The 17,608-nt window shown below is 46.1% G+C and overlaps 1 protein-coding gene across 1 annotated transcript in view; it reads right to left on the bottom strand.

Moving 5' to 3' along the window:
* Positions 1 to 16,974, bottom strand: part of PHYHIPL (phytanoyl-CoA 2-hydroxylase interacting protein like) — a 44,886-nt gene extending 27,912 nt beyond the window's left edge. Inside the window, exon 1 of the mRNA XM_007431837.3 lies at positions 16,549 to 16,974. Within this exon, the coding sequence (XP_007431899.1) occupies positions 16,549 to 16,654 (106 nt within the window). The 5' untranslated portion in view covers positions 16,655 to 16,974. The remainder of the gene's footprint in view (positions 1 to 16,548) is intronic.
* Positions 16,975 to 17,608: the final 634 nt, after the last annotated feature.

Below are 17,608 nucleotides of genomic sequence, written 5' to 3'. Positions count from 1 at the left end.
TGTCAGACTGAGAGACTTCTGCATGGTGTGATTTCATTGCCAGCTTTCCAACAGCTGTCGATTGTGCAAAATTAAGATAGATGATCATCAAATGAGAGGCACCGTTTTCACTCTACACCTGACATTCTCTGAATGAACAGGGAATGTTTACTTTGTCCATTGTTAAATTTCCTTCTGCTAGCAACCTAATGGCTAGCTTATAAGATGCTTTCTCCAGCCCCTTGGGGCTTGTTCTGGCATATAAGCATTTAGAGATGCCTTGTAGACACACAAATTGTCTCCTCTGGGTTATATTGTGACAGGAGAGGACATCTAAAAGATAATGAGAAAAGTTGTGAAACAGGAAGGTGAGAAGGAAAAGTTTTAAACTACAGTGGAAATATTTGGCGATTACATGAAAACATGAAAAAGAACCTTGATTCCCAACATTTTTCTTTAGAACATTACCAAATCCTCCTGAAAAGCTTTTGCAGGCCACTCTATAAGTCAGGAGTTGACCATTACAAATGTTAAAATAGCCCAAATCCTGCAAGATTCCTGAATCTTAAACGACTTGGCAATCTTGTAAGACTTCAAATATACTTCAGGAGGACAGCCATGTTAGACATGGTAACCAAAAATCGGGACGAGTCTGGTAGCACCTTTTCCAGTTTGTCTGGTTTGTTTGCACTGATGATGTTTCCTTGGCAGGTAATGAAACGTCTGCAAGCAAACCACCGAGCTCAGAGAGCACCAACGACTCCACAGTTCAACCCTGAGCTACAGAGATTCTCTGCTATTGGAATCTAAAATATTTCATTCACCAAGTGCTGGAATTAGAATAAATTCAGATTTTTTAAAAGCTAATTTTAACGTATCTTGGACAGATAGATTCCTGAAGCAGCAGCTAAACCAAGAGGAGAATGCTGCGGGGTGTAGCCCCAGATGAAAAGACTGAATAAATCATTTGTACAGAGCCATCCCCTGTCTTCTGAAAGATCACAGAAGAATGTGTGGTTGGAATGCAAATGAAGGGCTGGAAAAGCTTCTGGTTAGAAATATTGAAATGCTAAGAGTCATTGCCCCTTAGTCCTGAAGATAAAGCAACTTCTGTTGGTCCTGCTTTTCTTCCTTAATCATAGCTTGGCCAAGTCATAGCTGGCTGAATGCAAACTCAGTGAGTGAAAACTGGATTGCATTGAAATAAATGGGACACATCAGCCATGTCTTAAATCCCAGTGACTTCAATGAGAATAGCACCAGGTTGGCAAAACACTGGACTTTCATTCAGGAGCACCTGTAAAGATTTTTCTGGACTATTAGGATTTGGGTGGGAGGGTCTTATTTATAAGACTGTCTTTAAGCAAGAATGTATGAAAAACAACTTTACCAGAATCTGTCAAGCAAAGAAAAGATCAATCCGTTCAACAGAAACCAAATCAGTGTTTGCAAAATACTGACTGAATATTGTTAAAGAAAACAGCAACAGAAAAAGACAAGGGCATCTTTAGAAATCTTTCTACTATGTTATTTTGGGCCTCACATTTTAATTTAGGGATATTTATCTGGATTAGTTCCATTGAGTATACTACCTTTGACTTTCAGTGGAGTTGTCCTCCCCCAGACAGAGCAAGTTCACAATCTGGGAGCTCTCTGGCTGGAAGAGCAAATGGAGGCTGTGGCCAGGAGGTCCTCTGCTCAGCTTCAGCTTGTGCATCAGAGGCAGCCTTACTGAGAGCAGGATGCAAAGAAGACAGTCACTCATATCTTCGTCATCTCTTCTTAAGATTTCCATAATTTGTTGTATATGGGGCTGCCCCAGAGGTCCACCTGGAAACTTCAGCTGGTACAAAAGTCAGCAGCCTGCATCCTTCCTAGTCAGTTTCAATGCGGCCATATTGCCCTGTTACGGTGGCAAGCAACTTTGGTGACCAGGTTATTTCTGAGTGCAGTTTGGAGTGCTGATTGCTGCCTTTAAAACCCTTAATGACTCAGAGACTGCTATCTAAGACTGGCTACCTTTTCCTAATCAAATCTGCCTACCTAATCCAGACAGTCGGAGAATGTCCACTCGGGGTCCCCCAAGGAGACATTATATGTTGTTTATATTTTACATATCATTGCATTATTAGTGTTCTATTTTATTATGCACATTGTAAATTCCCTAGAAGAGAGCTAGTTTGGTCTAGTGATTAGGATGCTGGACTCGGAGTAGAAAAACCCAAGTTCTAAGCCTTGCTTTGGGAGAGTCCTCCTCTCCAAGCCTAAGAGGAAGGCAAGAGCAAACCGTCTCTGAAAATCTTGGCAAGGATGTGACATGGACCTGTCCCTGTAGTCTCCAGGAGCAAGTCTGACCCAAAGCACAATCCCCAAACTGTCTAGAGTCCAGCTGGATTGAGGCAGTGCATAGATTCCATAAAACCAACCCACAAGTGTGTGTGCTCATGCCGTCCCCGATGAATGCTACCTTGGGACCCTCATTTGGCTTGGCAGCAGAGATTCAACTGTGCTAGCGCTCGCTCTTTGGAGCTTCCGTTTGCTGTGAGATGAAGGGGAGATGTGCCTTCATGAAGAATGATCTTTCACTATTTAAAAGGTGGGTGCTCTTTCAGGCATTAATAAATTCTGCATCTTCTTTTTTTGTTTTGTTTTTTGTTAAAGAAATAAATATAGCAAGACTGAATCAGATGTCTAATAATTACGGGTATATAAGACTTTGATTCAGAGATCTGATTCAATTTTTTTTCCAATCAAACCTCTAATGGACCGACTTTTCCATGTAGTCAAAGTCCTTTTTTTGACTTGTTCTGGACATCTTCGTCAAAGTGACCTAATTTGACGCATTGAATTGAACTATTGAATCAGATCAGAGTTGAATCAATTAGTTGAATTGGAATAGGCCACCCTTCAACTAAGAATGCCCAGAGATTTAGGTTCGCTTTAAGGCAGAGGAAGGATCTGCAATAACAGAGAATGCAGAACAAGTGGTAGTATTTGATGAAGAATTCAGGTTCATATGAATCTAAAAGTCAAGTGAAGAGTCATGGCAAAAATGTATGAACGCTTTGCTATGTCTGTTCCTACATCTCAGCTTTCAATTATTTTCTCAATATGAAAAATATACTATTGCCTAATGTGTGCTTTTGCAACCAGATAAAGCCACGCAGGGCTCACCAGATGTTGCAGAACTGCCACCAGTCCTCCTCAGCATGGTTAGTAGTGAGAAATGATGGGCGCTGCAGTCCAAAAACAACTGGAGAACCAGCTGTTGCCCAGCTGTTGCAAGAGAAAAGAATATTTTAATTTGCACACACATCAATATTAGTTGAAAATATATCATAGTATGATGTGCATCGTACCAAATCCTGTGGATGGAACACCACATTTGGTGCAGTCCTTCATATGAAGCATTTCCATAGAAATATAGATTTGGCACAAGTAAATGGACGAGTTGGAAAACGCCCCCCTCTTTTAATGTTGAAGGACATTTCAAGATTCTTCCTCCTCATTGTAGTCCAAGAAAAACTAACAAAGAGCAGAAAAGTGCTGGGAGGCTACAGCAGAGGCACAAAGACAAAAGTGTTTCTCTGAAGGGGAAAGAAACTAAAGAACAGCAGGGAAGCATCTCTCAATAAACGGCAAAGAGATTCTTGTAGCTTGGACACAGAGGTCCTTCAAGCAATGTACTATCTACCACACTAACCAGCACGTTACTGCTATCACTTCCAAATTTAGTACAGTTTGTAGATCCTCATCCAATGTGTTTCTGGCCTAAAAGGGCAGAGGAACATGTTTCTACCTCATCAAGATCAGATGGTAAAGAGGAGCAGAAGTGAATGTCTTCAAAATATAGATGACACCTCACTCAACTTTTCTGGGTGATGCAGGTCAGGAGCATCATGGCAGACTCTGAAAATCATGGGTGATGCCAGTGCCAGAGGACCAAACAGTTCAGTTCTCATCATGGACATTCTGCTCCTGCTGTGACTTGGAATGGAAGGTTGCTGCATAAGGAGTGGCCAGTATCTTCTCCCAAACTTCTTTGCTTGTGCCTCAATTTGTGCTTTTCGTTTTGTCTCTAGTTTGCTACCATCTCTCCCTGAAGCAACACCCAATCAAAATCTCATGGGTTTTTCTCCTCCCGTTCCGTGAGCTCCCTTTCTGGGCCCTTTAGACCCACTCCACGTGACTCCAGCTGACTTCCTGAAAGGGTAGCAGGACTTAACAGCTTTTACAACCCAGTTCTCTTCCTCATGGAAGGCTGTAAAAAGGCACAGTCCAGAGATCAATCAACAGACAATCCTCAGAAAGGGCGGTTGAGATTTGGTAACACGCTTTGTCATTTCTTCAGACATTTGATACACAAAGTAGCTAAAATAGTTCATTTTAGAGTATTCCAGCAAAATACATTTTCCCTAAGCTTGGAGTAACTTTGCCAAGGTTCAGTGAACCCTTCAGCAGATTTTTTTTTTTGAAATGCAATTATTATTTTCAAAACCATCTATGCAAAATAGTGTTTGCATTCAAGCGTGAAGAGAGACAGGAACACTTTGTGATAACAATAAAACTAACATTGATTAATGATTCAGCTACAAACAGCACAATGGAAATTGATTCAGCCACCAACGTGCCAGTTAACAAGTGAAAAGTTATTATTTCAAGGTCAGTCAAGAGATGTGACAAAACACGTTGCTTCAAAGTTCATGAAGTGAACTTCCAGCTAATCTTTTAATTATGTATTGCCGATTTTAGTTTGTTGTAAGCCGCCCAGAGTCCCCCGTTGTGGGGAGATGGGCAGGGACAAGTCAAATAAATAATAATAATAATAATAATAATAATAATAATAATAATAATGATGTCTTCCTTCCTTCCTTCCTTCCTTCCTTCCTTCCTTCCTTCCTTCCTTCCTTCCTTCCTTCCTTCCTTCCTTCCTTCTCTATCTCCCTATCTCCCTATCTCCCTATCTCTCTATCTCTCAAACCGGAATTTTTTCACACAGCATTATCATCATTAAATTTACTTAGATTCCTAAAAATAAAAAATTTGAAAGCAAGTTCTGTGTGCAAAACCAAAAAGCACAGAAACAACCACACTTACTCATTTACTCCCAAAATATTTGATGATGAAGACCTTCAGGAAATGCTAGGCCTGAAGGCTACACTGGGAAGCTAAAAGAACACCTCAAAAGATGAAAAAGGCAGACAATGTTTGGATTATGGTCAAGAATAATATATGGATGTGTCCATGAAGCTACCATAGTAGAGCTTGACTTGAAGGAGATTTTATCTTTTTATTCCAGTTACCCTGAGCCTAATAAAAGTCCTAAAAACCCTAGAGCCAAATGACCAGCGAAATATTGTGCCTCCTCTCACCTGAGTTGCCTATCCACACAAGAAGTCAGTGAAATTCTGCTGCTCTGCACTATACCCCTATCATAAGTGCTACTGCCAAGAACAGAGACTTCTTCTGTGGGTAATTAACCTCCAGGCTCCATGAAATTCAGACTGTTGGCAGAGGAAGCTGGACATTTTGTTGCCTGGACTGGAGCTCATCAACAATTCATTTACTACCAGCTCTACCTATTTATGGTGTTGGGCAAACAGGTACTTTACCCAGGAATAGAGCATCCTATTGATTATGGTACAGGATGTACCAATCACACGTCATGTGAACACTTCAAGGCACTATATAAATGCCAAGAATTATTAATTTTATATACACAAAGTATTCCAAGGCCCTGTCTATGGAGAAACCATGTTTTAAATACAGGTTCCAAAGAAAAGTTAACAGTTGTGTCATTATTTAAAACAATTGCCCAAAACTGATGGAAGATTTCATAGAAACCACTAAAATGCTACTGATCCTGCTGTATAATAACTGCAGAGTTGGGCACCCTAGTCAAATAGAAGACTTTTGGCAGTCACGTGGAAGAGATATAAAGAAAGGCCTTGGATAATTTTGCATTATCCATAGCTTTAATGAACATCTGTGACCAACCTAAGAGGAGAAAACAAAAACTCTTTGTCTGATAATTCCTCACTGTCCATTCTCAGCATGAAAGCCACTGAAGAGTCCCTCCAGTTCCACTATGACTATCTCCCTACCCTGGAGCTAAAGATGACCCTATCCTAATCTTTAGTTATCACATTTGTAGCTCGGCATTGCTCCTAGGATTTCCATTCTATATCCAGGACAGTATTAATATATTTTATTCTAACTCTTAGGTAGATTAAAGTGAGAATTGGTGAGTAGCCCAAAGTCAAATATAAAGATCATGGATTTTGCATCCCATAAAGCATGACTGGCTTTTAGAGATGCTACCTCCAATTTAACTGTAGAGGAACTCAGTAGGATCACGGGGGCCAGGATGATGTCTTTTGAGGCATATTGAGGGTTACTGATTGTCTATTAGTTGTTACTGTTGTTGTTTAATTGTATTTGAATTTTTGTTTCATACTGATGTTTGCCCTCCCTCCTCAGTCACATCTCGGTGACATGGGATGGCATATAAATGACATAAATAAACAAAATAAAATCCAAGCTGGTTTCCAAATTAATAAAATATGTGGAAGAAAACTGTGCTTAACTGGCACTGTGTTTGCTGAGTGGCCTGTCTCCTTAGCAGAGAAAATAAAGCTATGACTTAATCAGAATTGGTTTCCTTTAGTAGTTAATTGTTTCTCCTCCAGGGGCTAATGGTAAAGACCTCCTCAAGATGAGTATGACTCTTGGTGTCCATGCAGCTTTCTTGGCAGTGATACGGAAGTGATTTGCTATTGCAGATTCTAGGGTGTTTTTTGACTTCTCAGACTAGCTGGCAGTCATGGAAATCCACACAATTCCCACCCAGATATTAACCAGGACCAACTCTGCTTAGGTCAGCTAAGTGTTGCCACTGCCGGGTCAAAAGAATATGAAATGCTACATGAATGTGCATTTCACTGACCAGAAGCTGGTGGACGCAGATGAATGGGAACAGTGTAGTCTCCGGTAAACATGCTGCTAAGATACTTTCCCATGGTGTTAATGATGTGAAAAGAGGCAGTAGAATTAAAATGAGCAAGCCAAGGAGAAGAAAAATTGCTTTGGACACAGAAAGCAAAGGAGAATTAATGAGGTAGGGACACAACAAACCAAGAATGTTAAAAGGAGAGCTGGGAGGAAGAGGCAGAGGGATGGACAAAGATTCAAGGCCAAAAAGGCAGATTGGATCGATATGTGGGAAAAGTGAAAACCGAAGATGGCTGTTTGCAGTGGTCCTTTCTTAGGAACATGTTTGTACTGAGCCAGGTTTCCTAGTGAGAACACAACACTGTCTTCTCTACCAGACGCTTGGAAGCAGGAAGGCTCAGCCAAGACGTTTTGCTGCCTGAGCCAAGGTGAAGAGTTGCTCCTGCAGTGCTTTAGAGGAAAGCCAGTGGACTGGACGGGGGCTGTGACTCTGAGGCAGGAGGCTAGTTCAGCTGACGGGGTAGATACGGCCGGGCATCCCAACCCTTCACTGCCACTCGCACACTGCCCTGCCGAAACAGATGCTGCAGTGCAGCAAGAGTGGTACCCATGTGCGCCACAGGAGCCGAGCGCACCACGCACATGATATTTGCTGGATCGCATGGCCTGCTTTGTGCCTCTTTGCCCAGTGTGGGGCTAACCCAGCAATGATCTGCTGCACCAGAAGAGACTTAGCCAAAGAGCTGGACAAGCCCCAGTGCTCTCGGGCCCGTGCTATCATCCGGGCAGCCGCCTCAGTGCCCAAAGGCCCTGTTGGCCCAGCCGTAGACCGGCCTTGACAAAGCCAAGAAACCTAGGAAGCCAAAATGGCCAAGAGGGAACAGACGCGAAAGAATGGACACAAGAGCAAAGGTCTGTCAGAAATAGCATCCGGTGCCGAGTGGCACACTTGGGCAGACGTATGCACAACTTCTTATCGTGAGAAAGCCCGTCAAGTTTTCAAATGTTCTATTTAAGCATCTGGTTCATTAAATTAAGAAACAGTGTTCAGGGACCAAAAAATTTGATGTAATAGGGTAATATATGGACATAATGGCTGTGATCAATCAAAACAATGGTCAAACTGAGTCACCAAGTGTTAGTTAATCAAAGATGCACACCAGTCCGTAGTCTGGTAGTCAGAGCTGTGCAGCTTTGGGAAATGGAAGCTCTGTTATAGACAGATCTATTGTCCATTAATTCATCCTTTCTACAGATATTTCTGCTGAAGTAACACATTCTATCTTGTTGAGAAGAATTTCATAAACTCATCAGATACCATATGCACCTTCTGTTAATCAGCTTTTTTCCTCTTTGGAGTTTAGTTTTTAATAATAGGACAACCAGGTAAGAGAATTAAGTACATTAATGAACTATTCTATTGAGCTAGAAAAAGCATATTTCCACCTAGATGGCAACTGCCCTGCTTCCCTTGCAAGTCCCAAATAAAAACATAAAATAATAATATTAAATAGATTTATTGCCCCCCATCAATGACTGTATATGGATGATGGACTTATTTCAACCTGGTAGGTCTGCAGATATATCTCTGAAGTGGGTAACGCTGAAAAGTCCATAAAGAACTATTGGTCCTTCCCAAAAGCAAACACAATCTGAAGATTTGCAAAATATAAGCAAATGAAGTCTTTTAGGTTGTTGGTAAAGACCTTCTCTGTAACGGTCTCCTTTCTTCCACAAGGCCTTATTTGCGAACTTGGAACTGAACATGATCTCTGAGAGGGTGAACAGAGGACCATGAAAAATGGATTCCAGCAGAATCAGGTGTATGTCAACGTCCTTTAGATGCTGGGCATAGAGCTCAGTGCAATTTAAGAGTTGATTAACAGTTCAGAAAAAAGAGGACAGGATGGTGAATTTGCCAACAACGTTAAATTAGAATGAGTCACTGGATGGTGCAAAGGATGGGGTTGTTTTATACAAATACTTTTTTTCCCCCTGAAGGGCAGATGAATGGTTGCTAAGCAGTTAAGGGAAGTAACCTAGACAAAACAAAGCATCAAATGAAATGGAAAGTTTCAAATATCTAACAAGTAACTTTCTATATCAAATGAATATAGAAAGTTACTTGTTAGAGAATAGACTGAAAGAATCTATTACAATCTCACAAGGAAAGTTTGGGAGATGAAATCCATATTGAAGTATTCCCGTGAGTATTATTTGTTGATGGGAAAGTGGGGTATAAATTAATATATATATAATAATATAATATAATAATGGGATATATATATCCCATTGAAATGAATGGGCACTACAGAAGCATATATAACCTATAATGCGTTAAAGAACACTTTTAGATAATGTTGCCATGACTTTGGAGTGGAAATACGATCCACCCGAGTCCAGTCATGGCTCATGAATCGACTGCAACATAACTACGTCATGAAAGAATCTAGAAGCACAAGGAAGCAAACTGGATGAACTGCAGCAAGATCTGGGAAATGACACCTGAAATTTTGTTATTTAGAAATTCAGAATAGCTACTGAAAATTCCAGACTGCATGTCGTTTGGAACTGCTTTACACAACCCCAGTCCACTAAAATGCAATTCCATGATCCATTGGTATACTGTATGCCATAGGACAAAATGGAGCAACCATTGGGTGCAGGGACCACCCCAGCTGAGAAGCAAGAGTGGTGAAGGGCTACCCTGTTCATGGGCTATGCACAGCCTTTCCAAGAAGGATTGAGCGAGATGTGGTGGGATAGAAAAGACTTTCATAACATACTTAAGAGCCACACTTCCATGGGCGCTACGTGGGGAAATATTCTCATGCATACACCATCACATAAAATCCAACTGATAATTCTAGGAGATTTCTTTCAACCCTGTTTTATATATATAGATATATATAGAGGCACACAAAGATGTGCTGCACAAGTAATATGATAATGGCCCCTGGAGATGAATTTATTATACATTTATAATAAATAAATTATATTTATTTATAATATGTATAAATAATGCTCGGTCTATGTATAGGCTTATACATATTTATAATACATATAAATCATGCTCAGCGGTTGTCATCTGAGAGTCTCTGGTGGCCTTCAGGGGCATCGCTCCACAAGTCTCCGGCTGTGAGACGCTGTTCTTTGGGTTGGGCTCCCGCGAACAGTTGGGAGTGCTGCTCCTGTACCGGCCTCCCTCTGCGTGGCAGCGTCCCTGCCTGGGCTGCCGGAGGCCGTCTCAGGGCTGGTGGTGGAGCTCCCCAGGCTTATGGTTCTGCGGGACTTCAACCTGCCATCCCTGGGACAGACCTCGGAGGCGGCTCGGGAGTTCATGGCTACCATGGCGGCCATGGGCCTGTTTCAAATTGTGCGGGACCCGACCCGAGACAGTGGCCACATGCCGGATTTGGTCTTCTTGTTGGAGCAATGGCAAAGTGATCTGGGGGGAGATTTACAGCTTTCCCCGTTGTCATGGTCAGATCATGTCCTGGTGGCTCTGAGTTTCTCCTATGCCAACCCCTTCTGCAGGGAGGCAGGACCCATGCGATTGGTCTGCTCCCAGCACCTGATGGACCCATCAGGGTTTCAGAGGGAGCTGGGGGATATTCCCACAGATCTGCTGCACGGTCCAGCGGAGGCCTTGGCTGCTGCCTTGGACAGGATCGCACCTATGCGACCTCTCTTGCCACATCGGCCCCGACACTCCCTGTGGTTTATGGAGGAGTTGAGGGTGCTGAAGAGGGTCAAGGGATGTCTAGAGCACCGCTGGAGGAAGACAAAGACCGAATCCGACCGAACACAGGTTAGAGCCGCTATCAAGGCCTACATTGTGGCGATAAGATGGGTGAAGTGCCATTACTTCTCCACTCTTATTGCGTCTGCAGAAGGCCGCCTGGCGGCCCTGTTTGGGATCACTAGGTCCCTCCTTGGTAAGAGGGATGTGGGGGTTCATTTGCAGGGCCGCACAGAGGAATTTTCAGAGCATCTGCAGAACAAAATCACTTGGATTCGTTCCAATTTAGACTCCGAGCATGGGGCAGATCTGGGAGATACCGGGGGACCATTCTTACCCAGTTATCTGGGAACAGTTTGATCCTACTGATCCTGAGGAAGTGGACAGGATCCTGGGGACTGTGAAGGCCACCACTTGCCATCTTGACCCATGCCCCTCCTGGCTGGTGAAAGCAGCTCGGGAGGTGACATGTGGTTGGATCCAGGCAATGGTTAATGCATCCTTGCAGGAGGGAGCATTTCTGGCTGCCTTTAAGGAGGTGTTGGTGCACCCCCTCCTCAAGAAACCCTCCCTGGATCCTACTGTACTGGACAATTTCCGTCCAGTCTCCCACCTCCCCTTTTTGGGGAAGGCGGTTGAGAAAGCGGTGGCATCACAGCTCCAAAGGGTTCTGGAGGAAACGGATTATCTGGACCCCTTCCAGTCAGATTTCAGGCCCGGTTATGGGACGGAAACGCCATTGGTCGCGCTTATGGATGATCTCTGGTGGGAACGGGATGGTGGTAGTGCGACCATCCTTGCTCTCTTTAATCTCTCAGCGGCATTCGATACCGTCGACCACAGTATCCTATTGGGATGGCTCAGGGATATGGGGGTGGGCGGCACAGTTCTGTGCTGGTTCACCTCCTTTCTCCAGGGCCGGTCCCAATCGGTGGTGATAGGGAGCAAGAGGTCCCATCCTCGGCCCCTCCTCTGTGGGATGCCGCAGGGCTCGGTTCTCTCTCCGCTCCTTTTCAACATCTACATGAAACTGCTGGGCGAGATCATCCATCATCATGGGGTGAGGTATCATCAGTATGCTGATGATACACAATTATACATCTCCATCCCTGGTGAAGTAAGTGATGCTGTGGCCACCCTTTCGTGGTGCCTGGAGGCTGTAAGGGTCTGGATGGGGAACAACAGGCTCTAGCTGAACTCTGGTAAGATGGAGTGGCTGTGGGTCAATGGCTCCTCTGTATCCGGGAAGTTGTCATAGTTGATGCTGGATGGGGTAGCAGTGCCCCAGACAGACCCAGTGCGTAATCTGGGGGTCCTCCTAGACTCGTGGCTCCTGCTTGAAGAGCAGGTGGCAGCCGTGGCAAGGAGGGCCTTTGCACAACTTCGGGTTGTGCATCAGTTACGCCCTTTCCTGGATTGGGATGCCCTTCGAACAGTCACTCGTGCCCTTGTTATCTCCTAGATAGACTACTGCAATGCGCTCTACATGGGGCTACTCTTGAAGAGTATCTGGAAGCTACAGCTGGTCCAGAATGCAGCTTCGCGGGCTATTTTTGAAGCCCCAAGAAGGGCCCATGTAATGCCGTTGCTCCGTGAGCTGTATTGGGTCCCAGTTTGCTTCCGGGTCCAATTCAAGGTGTTGGTTATCACCTTTAAAGCCCTACATAGCATGGGGCCAAGCTACCTGAGGGACCGCCTCTTCCCCATAACTTTAACCCATCCCACCCGATCACACAGAGAGGGCATGCTCTGGACCCCCTCGGCAAAAGATCTCCGACTAGCGGGGTCCAGAAGGCAGCCTTCTCTGCTGTAGCCCCCGCTCTCTGGAATATTCTGCCCCCAGAGGTGAGATTGGCCCCCTCACTCCTGGCCTTCTGGAGGGATTTGAAGATCTGGCTCTGCCATCTGGGGTGGGGAGTGAAGACATCAAGTGTGGGGATGGCTAGCCCCTTGGAGGCCTGGCATTTGCTGCTCTGAACCATCGGCCTCCTGGGCTCTTTCTTTTTTAGGTTTTAGGTTTTATGTAATTGTATATTTATTTATTGTTTTAATGAGTTGTGAGCCACCAAGAGTCCCCCATTAGGGGGAGATGGGAGGGGATTAAATAAATAAATAAATAAATTTAAAGAAAAGAAGACACAAGGGGTAATTATGAACAGAAATAAAAACAGGATTAAATAACTGAATATTTCTCAACCTTCAGGTTAATGCTAAGTTAGGTATCCTCTCATTGATTTTCGAAATATAAATGGCTAATGCTACTCTACTAAATATTTGCCTTTTATTTTCAACAGAAGAAAAATTACTTTGCAATTCACATTCTGAAAAATAAAAATAATATATTGTCCCTCTGCCTGTGAAATAAACTCGTAAAGAAGATCCACGTACTTGTACTCAGGAATGAGCACTGAGGGATGTGTGTGTATCTCAAAAAATGACATGTTTAGACTGCAAAATAACCAAACAAATGGGAATAATTCAAAAGTGTCTAGACAGTTCCAATTTCCATACAGCTAGAAAGACTAATGCAGTTGAACAAGAGAAGGTACCTAAAGTAGAGGCCACAGATATCTGTGAAGTAGAAGAAGGAGTAGTTGAATGAAATAAAAACATTTTAGGCTGGGTTCAGCAAAATAGGCAGGAGCATGACGGCAACTGATTGCAACAAGAAGAGCATTAAGGAGGACAACGTAAGAGAGACGGGGCATCGAACTGGAACAGTTGTGCTTCATCTCCCCTTCCACTTTCTCTAGAGTCTTGGGTTTTTTTTAACCAGGATGAAAACTCAGGTTTTCCTGAGCAGGAAAACTCCATGTGAAATTACAGCCTGTCCATAAACATGATTGTTGTGGCCTGGGATTGAAAATGCCACTCGATTTCTGATGGAAGCTCTGACTGACATCTCCCTAAAGCAGCAAGGGATGGGGATTTTCCAGAAGTGGCCCCAGCCTGTCCTGATCACCAAGACCAGCAACTTTCCAGATAAAGTGAACAGAATTACAGAATGAACCACACCACGAGACTGTAGCATATATACATGAAATATTGATTGTTCACTGCAAAATCATCCTATTTTTAGATGGCTTGCAAATTTTCCCCTGTATCATTGTCAATAAATAAGATTACTATTGCCTGGTTAGATTTATCTTGTGCAGGTTAAAATAAAGTTAATCAATTCCAAATCATACATATTCTCTTGTGTGAAAGATCCTTGAAAAACAAAATCAAATACGGCCTGCATTGCTGAATTTGGTACCCTTGGTATTAGTGAGGCTTGTGTAGATTTGCTGGCTGAAAAACTGTGAAATGAAATCATTAGTCAGTCTGAGAGGAGCTGAACACCCAAGTGATTTCTAAGCAGTACAGATTTCACCGATCAAACTCACATTCTCCTTCCAAAGGCTGTTGCGAAATAACCATTCATTTCAGTGCAGTTTTCACAGAGCCCAGAACCCCAGAAGTGCTCTTTGTACCACAGCACACTTGACAAATTGCACCCCTTATTTAAAACCAAGTGTTATTTATGTAGTATTAGGGATTATGGGCAAAGGAAGATAAATCTTCCTGCCAAAGGGTGTATTCATTGCTCTGCTCGTGTTTCCCCCACAGAGGCATTTGTAAATCCTGAATGGCACCTGTTGGAAACTAAATATGTTTCAAGGACTGTCCAACTCCTCCTTCAGCACCCGGCTGGTAAACCGTCAATGCACAGCAGGTGAGTGAATACCTGTTCTTTCCTTCTTTCCAGTTCCACTGGGAGGACTTGAAATAACATCCCCAGGGAAATGCGCCACCTCCCAAATAATCACGGGAGAGAGCTCTTTGAGCATCACAAGGAGAGCAGCTAAATCCTCACAGGCTGGACGTCTAAGGTCTGCCACAGAGAAAGCACGCCATATTCCCCCCAATCTCTCTCTGCTGCTTTTTTTGTCCTTCATTTTTTTGACCAAGAAGGGAGAACACACCAATAAGGGTATTATTAGGAGGCTGTGCTTGATAAATCAGACCATGCTGGACCAGTTAGCAGCCTACCCCAGTTAACTTCCTAAGCTTCACACCAGTTTGATTGAGACAAGGCAAAAAAAAGTTGCACAGTGTGTCTTCAGTACATTGCATCTCCGAATCTACTTTATCAATACAGTAATGGTGAAAACACTCTCTCTCTCTCTCTCTCTCTCTCTCTGTCTCTCTCTCACACACACACACACTGTGTTGGTATTTGGGGGAAACAGAGCAATCAAATCAAATTTAGGAAAAGATATCACATAATCAATACACTAGTGACTGAAATGAAGTGTTCCTGCCATGTCACTGCCCACCCTGATCTAAAAAGCTTTCTTCAGCCAATATTTTAAAGTAATTGCAATCGCAGTCTTAAATACTTCGTAATTATCCCATTAAATCTAGCCAGTAATGGTGGACTGTCATGCAAAAACTTACGAGGCTGTTTAAACTCAGAGGATGCACAAATGTCCAACATTTGAATAGTTAAGGACAAGATGCTCCCTCTAAAACTGCGGGGTCTAGGAAGGAGTCCTTCTTGCATTACTTCATCTGCAGCCCTGAAAACCTCAGGATCCACCTCAAGTGTACATTTCAAAATGTGCTAAGCATTTAGAGAAAAGAAATTTAACATTAAATTGCTGCATGTTCAAAAGACCACTAATGCCATTTGCCAAATATGTTAAGCAAAAAAAGAGAAGGGAAGCGGATTCCCTTCTGGAAGATAATCCTCTAGAATATTAAATTCTGAGCGCAGGTTTTAGGATGATGGTGTTTTGCGTACAGTGAGACATAAATACAGAGAACTGATAAATGTCATAATCACTGCAAGCCTTTGGCACAGATACATCCTGTAACGTAAAACTGATTGCTAGAGATCCACCTAGGTTTGTGTGGACGGCCCTTTTACACGTGAACGCGTTCAACTTTCTAGTGCATTAATAAGGGGTGGCTGAGCCGCCACCCCTCGGCTTTGAGGACCCTCCTAGCAAAAGCCACCGTGAACATGTGTCGGTGGGAGGGTCCAGAACAAAGGGCTGGAGAGCGGACCGGGGCGCGACACCCCAGCGGGTCTCTCGCCCGCGGAGGCCGTTTGCGGGCGAGCCCTGTCCAGGGTGCTGAAGCGTCCCGCCCGCCCTCTTCGCTTGCCCGCCGAGCTGCCCTGCTGCCCGGCGCCTCCAGCGATCACCACCCAGTTCGGGGGCACCGGCTCCTCGCCGGGGCTGCGCCGCGTATCGGGGTGGGTCCGCAACAGGTTTTTAGCTAGAAAAGAGCCACCCTTCCCGTTCTCCTTCTTCCCAGGTATCACGCCCCCCCCCCCCCCCCAGCACACACATCCACCCATCGTTCAGGGAGCCACAAAGGGGCTGATGCCGGCGGGCGCCGGCCCGCGATGGGGGCTTCGCCCGAAGGGAGCATCGCCAGGAGCTCGCCGGCCGGGCCCAGATCTGCACCCGCGGCCTGCGCGCAAACCGGGACTCGTGCCGGGTCGAAAAGGGTCCGCGCGACCGAGCAGCCGCTGCCCCTCCTTGCAGTCCCTGGAAGAAGCAGCGCGAGGCTCTGCAGGGCAGAGAAACCACGGCCGCGGCTGTCTCTCCGTCCTCTTCAGGCAGACAGGCTCTTCCTCGCCAGAACAGCCTGCCCCTCCCTCTAAAAAATCCTTTTGTTAACAGCAAAACGCAAGGACGGGCTGAACCGCCGGGTGGGGGGGGGGGCGGGGTGGTCCTTAGCCGGCGGCGCAGGAGGCCGGGGAGCCAGTGCCGGGCGGGGGGCCCTTTGGCACCAGCCCGCTGCGCTGTGGTGCGCAGGGCGGGCGACGCGAGGCGGCGAGCAGCGGGCGCCCCGCGCAAGGCCGGAGAGAAGCGCCAACTCACCGTCCCGGTCGCACAGCTGAATCGCCTCCAGGCTGAGGTTCTTGAGGACATCCTCGCAGGGGCTGGCCGGGCTGCTCCGGGGATGGTCCAGGCGAGGCACCTCCATCCTCCCGACTCGTCGTCTTCCTGGGCTGGGCTGGGCTGCCTACGGGCGCAGGTCTTGCCCCCTCCCTCGAAGCTGCGGGCGGGCAGCGGGGGCACGGATGGTGAGAGAGGGCGCCCTCTGCGACAGCCTCGCTGCGCCTGCTGCCTCTGCCAGGCTGGCTGTAAAACTGCGCGGTGCAGCAGAGGCGCGCGCTCCCTCCCGCCTTCCCTCCCGGGGCTGGCTGGCTGGCTGGCTGGCTGGCAGCGGGCGGGGATTAGAGGGCGGGAGGAGCGGCTGGCTGGCGGGGCCTGCGCTGGCGCGAGCAGGAGAGGAGGAGGAGGAGGAGGAGGAAGAGGAGGGCAGCGCCGCTGCTCACCTCGCTTCGAGAGAAGGAGCTCGCCTTTGGCAGCGCCGCCGCCGCCGCCGCCGCCGCCGCTCTGGGTCCAGGCCAGAACGAGCGCCCCCGCCCCGCCCCCGGGAGTGCAAGGCCGCGTGGAGCGTTTGAAGCCCCCCCCCCGCCCCCTCCGCAGCTGCTTACGTAAGCCTTGACCCGCGGCCGCGGGAGCGCTGCCATCTTGGGCTGCGGCGATCCTGCCGACCGCTGGAAGGCAGGTGGAGGCTCCCGGAGTCTCTTTAGTGCCCCCCAGCGGCTCTCCGGATCGTTTCAGCCCGGCTCCGCAGAGAGCCCGCCGCGGCTCCCCGGCTTCCATGCTGAGCTTGCAGGCGGAGACCCAGCGCCTTTCGAGAGGCTCCGTGACCACCCCGGTCTGGGGCTCCCGAGGCCGGTTCGTCTTGCGCCTTTCCTCTGCCAGCAGCCACGCGGGGCGCCCCGGCGGTTTCTCTCAGCCCCGTCTGTCTGTCTGTCTGTCTGTCTGTCTGTCTGTCTATCTATCTATCTATCTATCTATCTATCTATCTATCTATCTATCTATCTATCTATCTATCATCCAGCTCTTGAAGTAACATCACTTATCC

The sequence above is a fragment of the Python bivittatus genome, unplaced genomic scaffold (genome assembly GCF_059951505.1).
Source record: "Python bivittatus isolate LINGU-HERP-01145 unplaced genomic scaffold, Pbiv_v1 ctg000050_np1212, whole genome shotgun sequence".
Classification (NCBI taxonomy): Eukaryota; Metazoa; Chordata; class Lepidosauria; order Squamata; family Pythonidae; genus Python; species Python bivittatus.
Note: the sequence above shows the minus strand (reverse complement) of the source record. Positions and strands in the feature narration are given on the sequence as shown.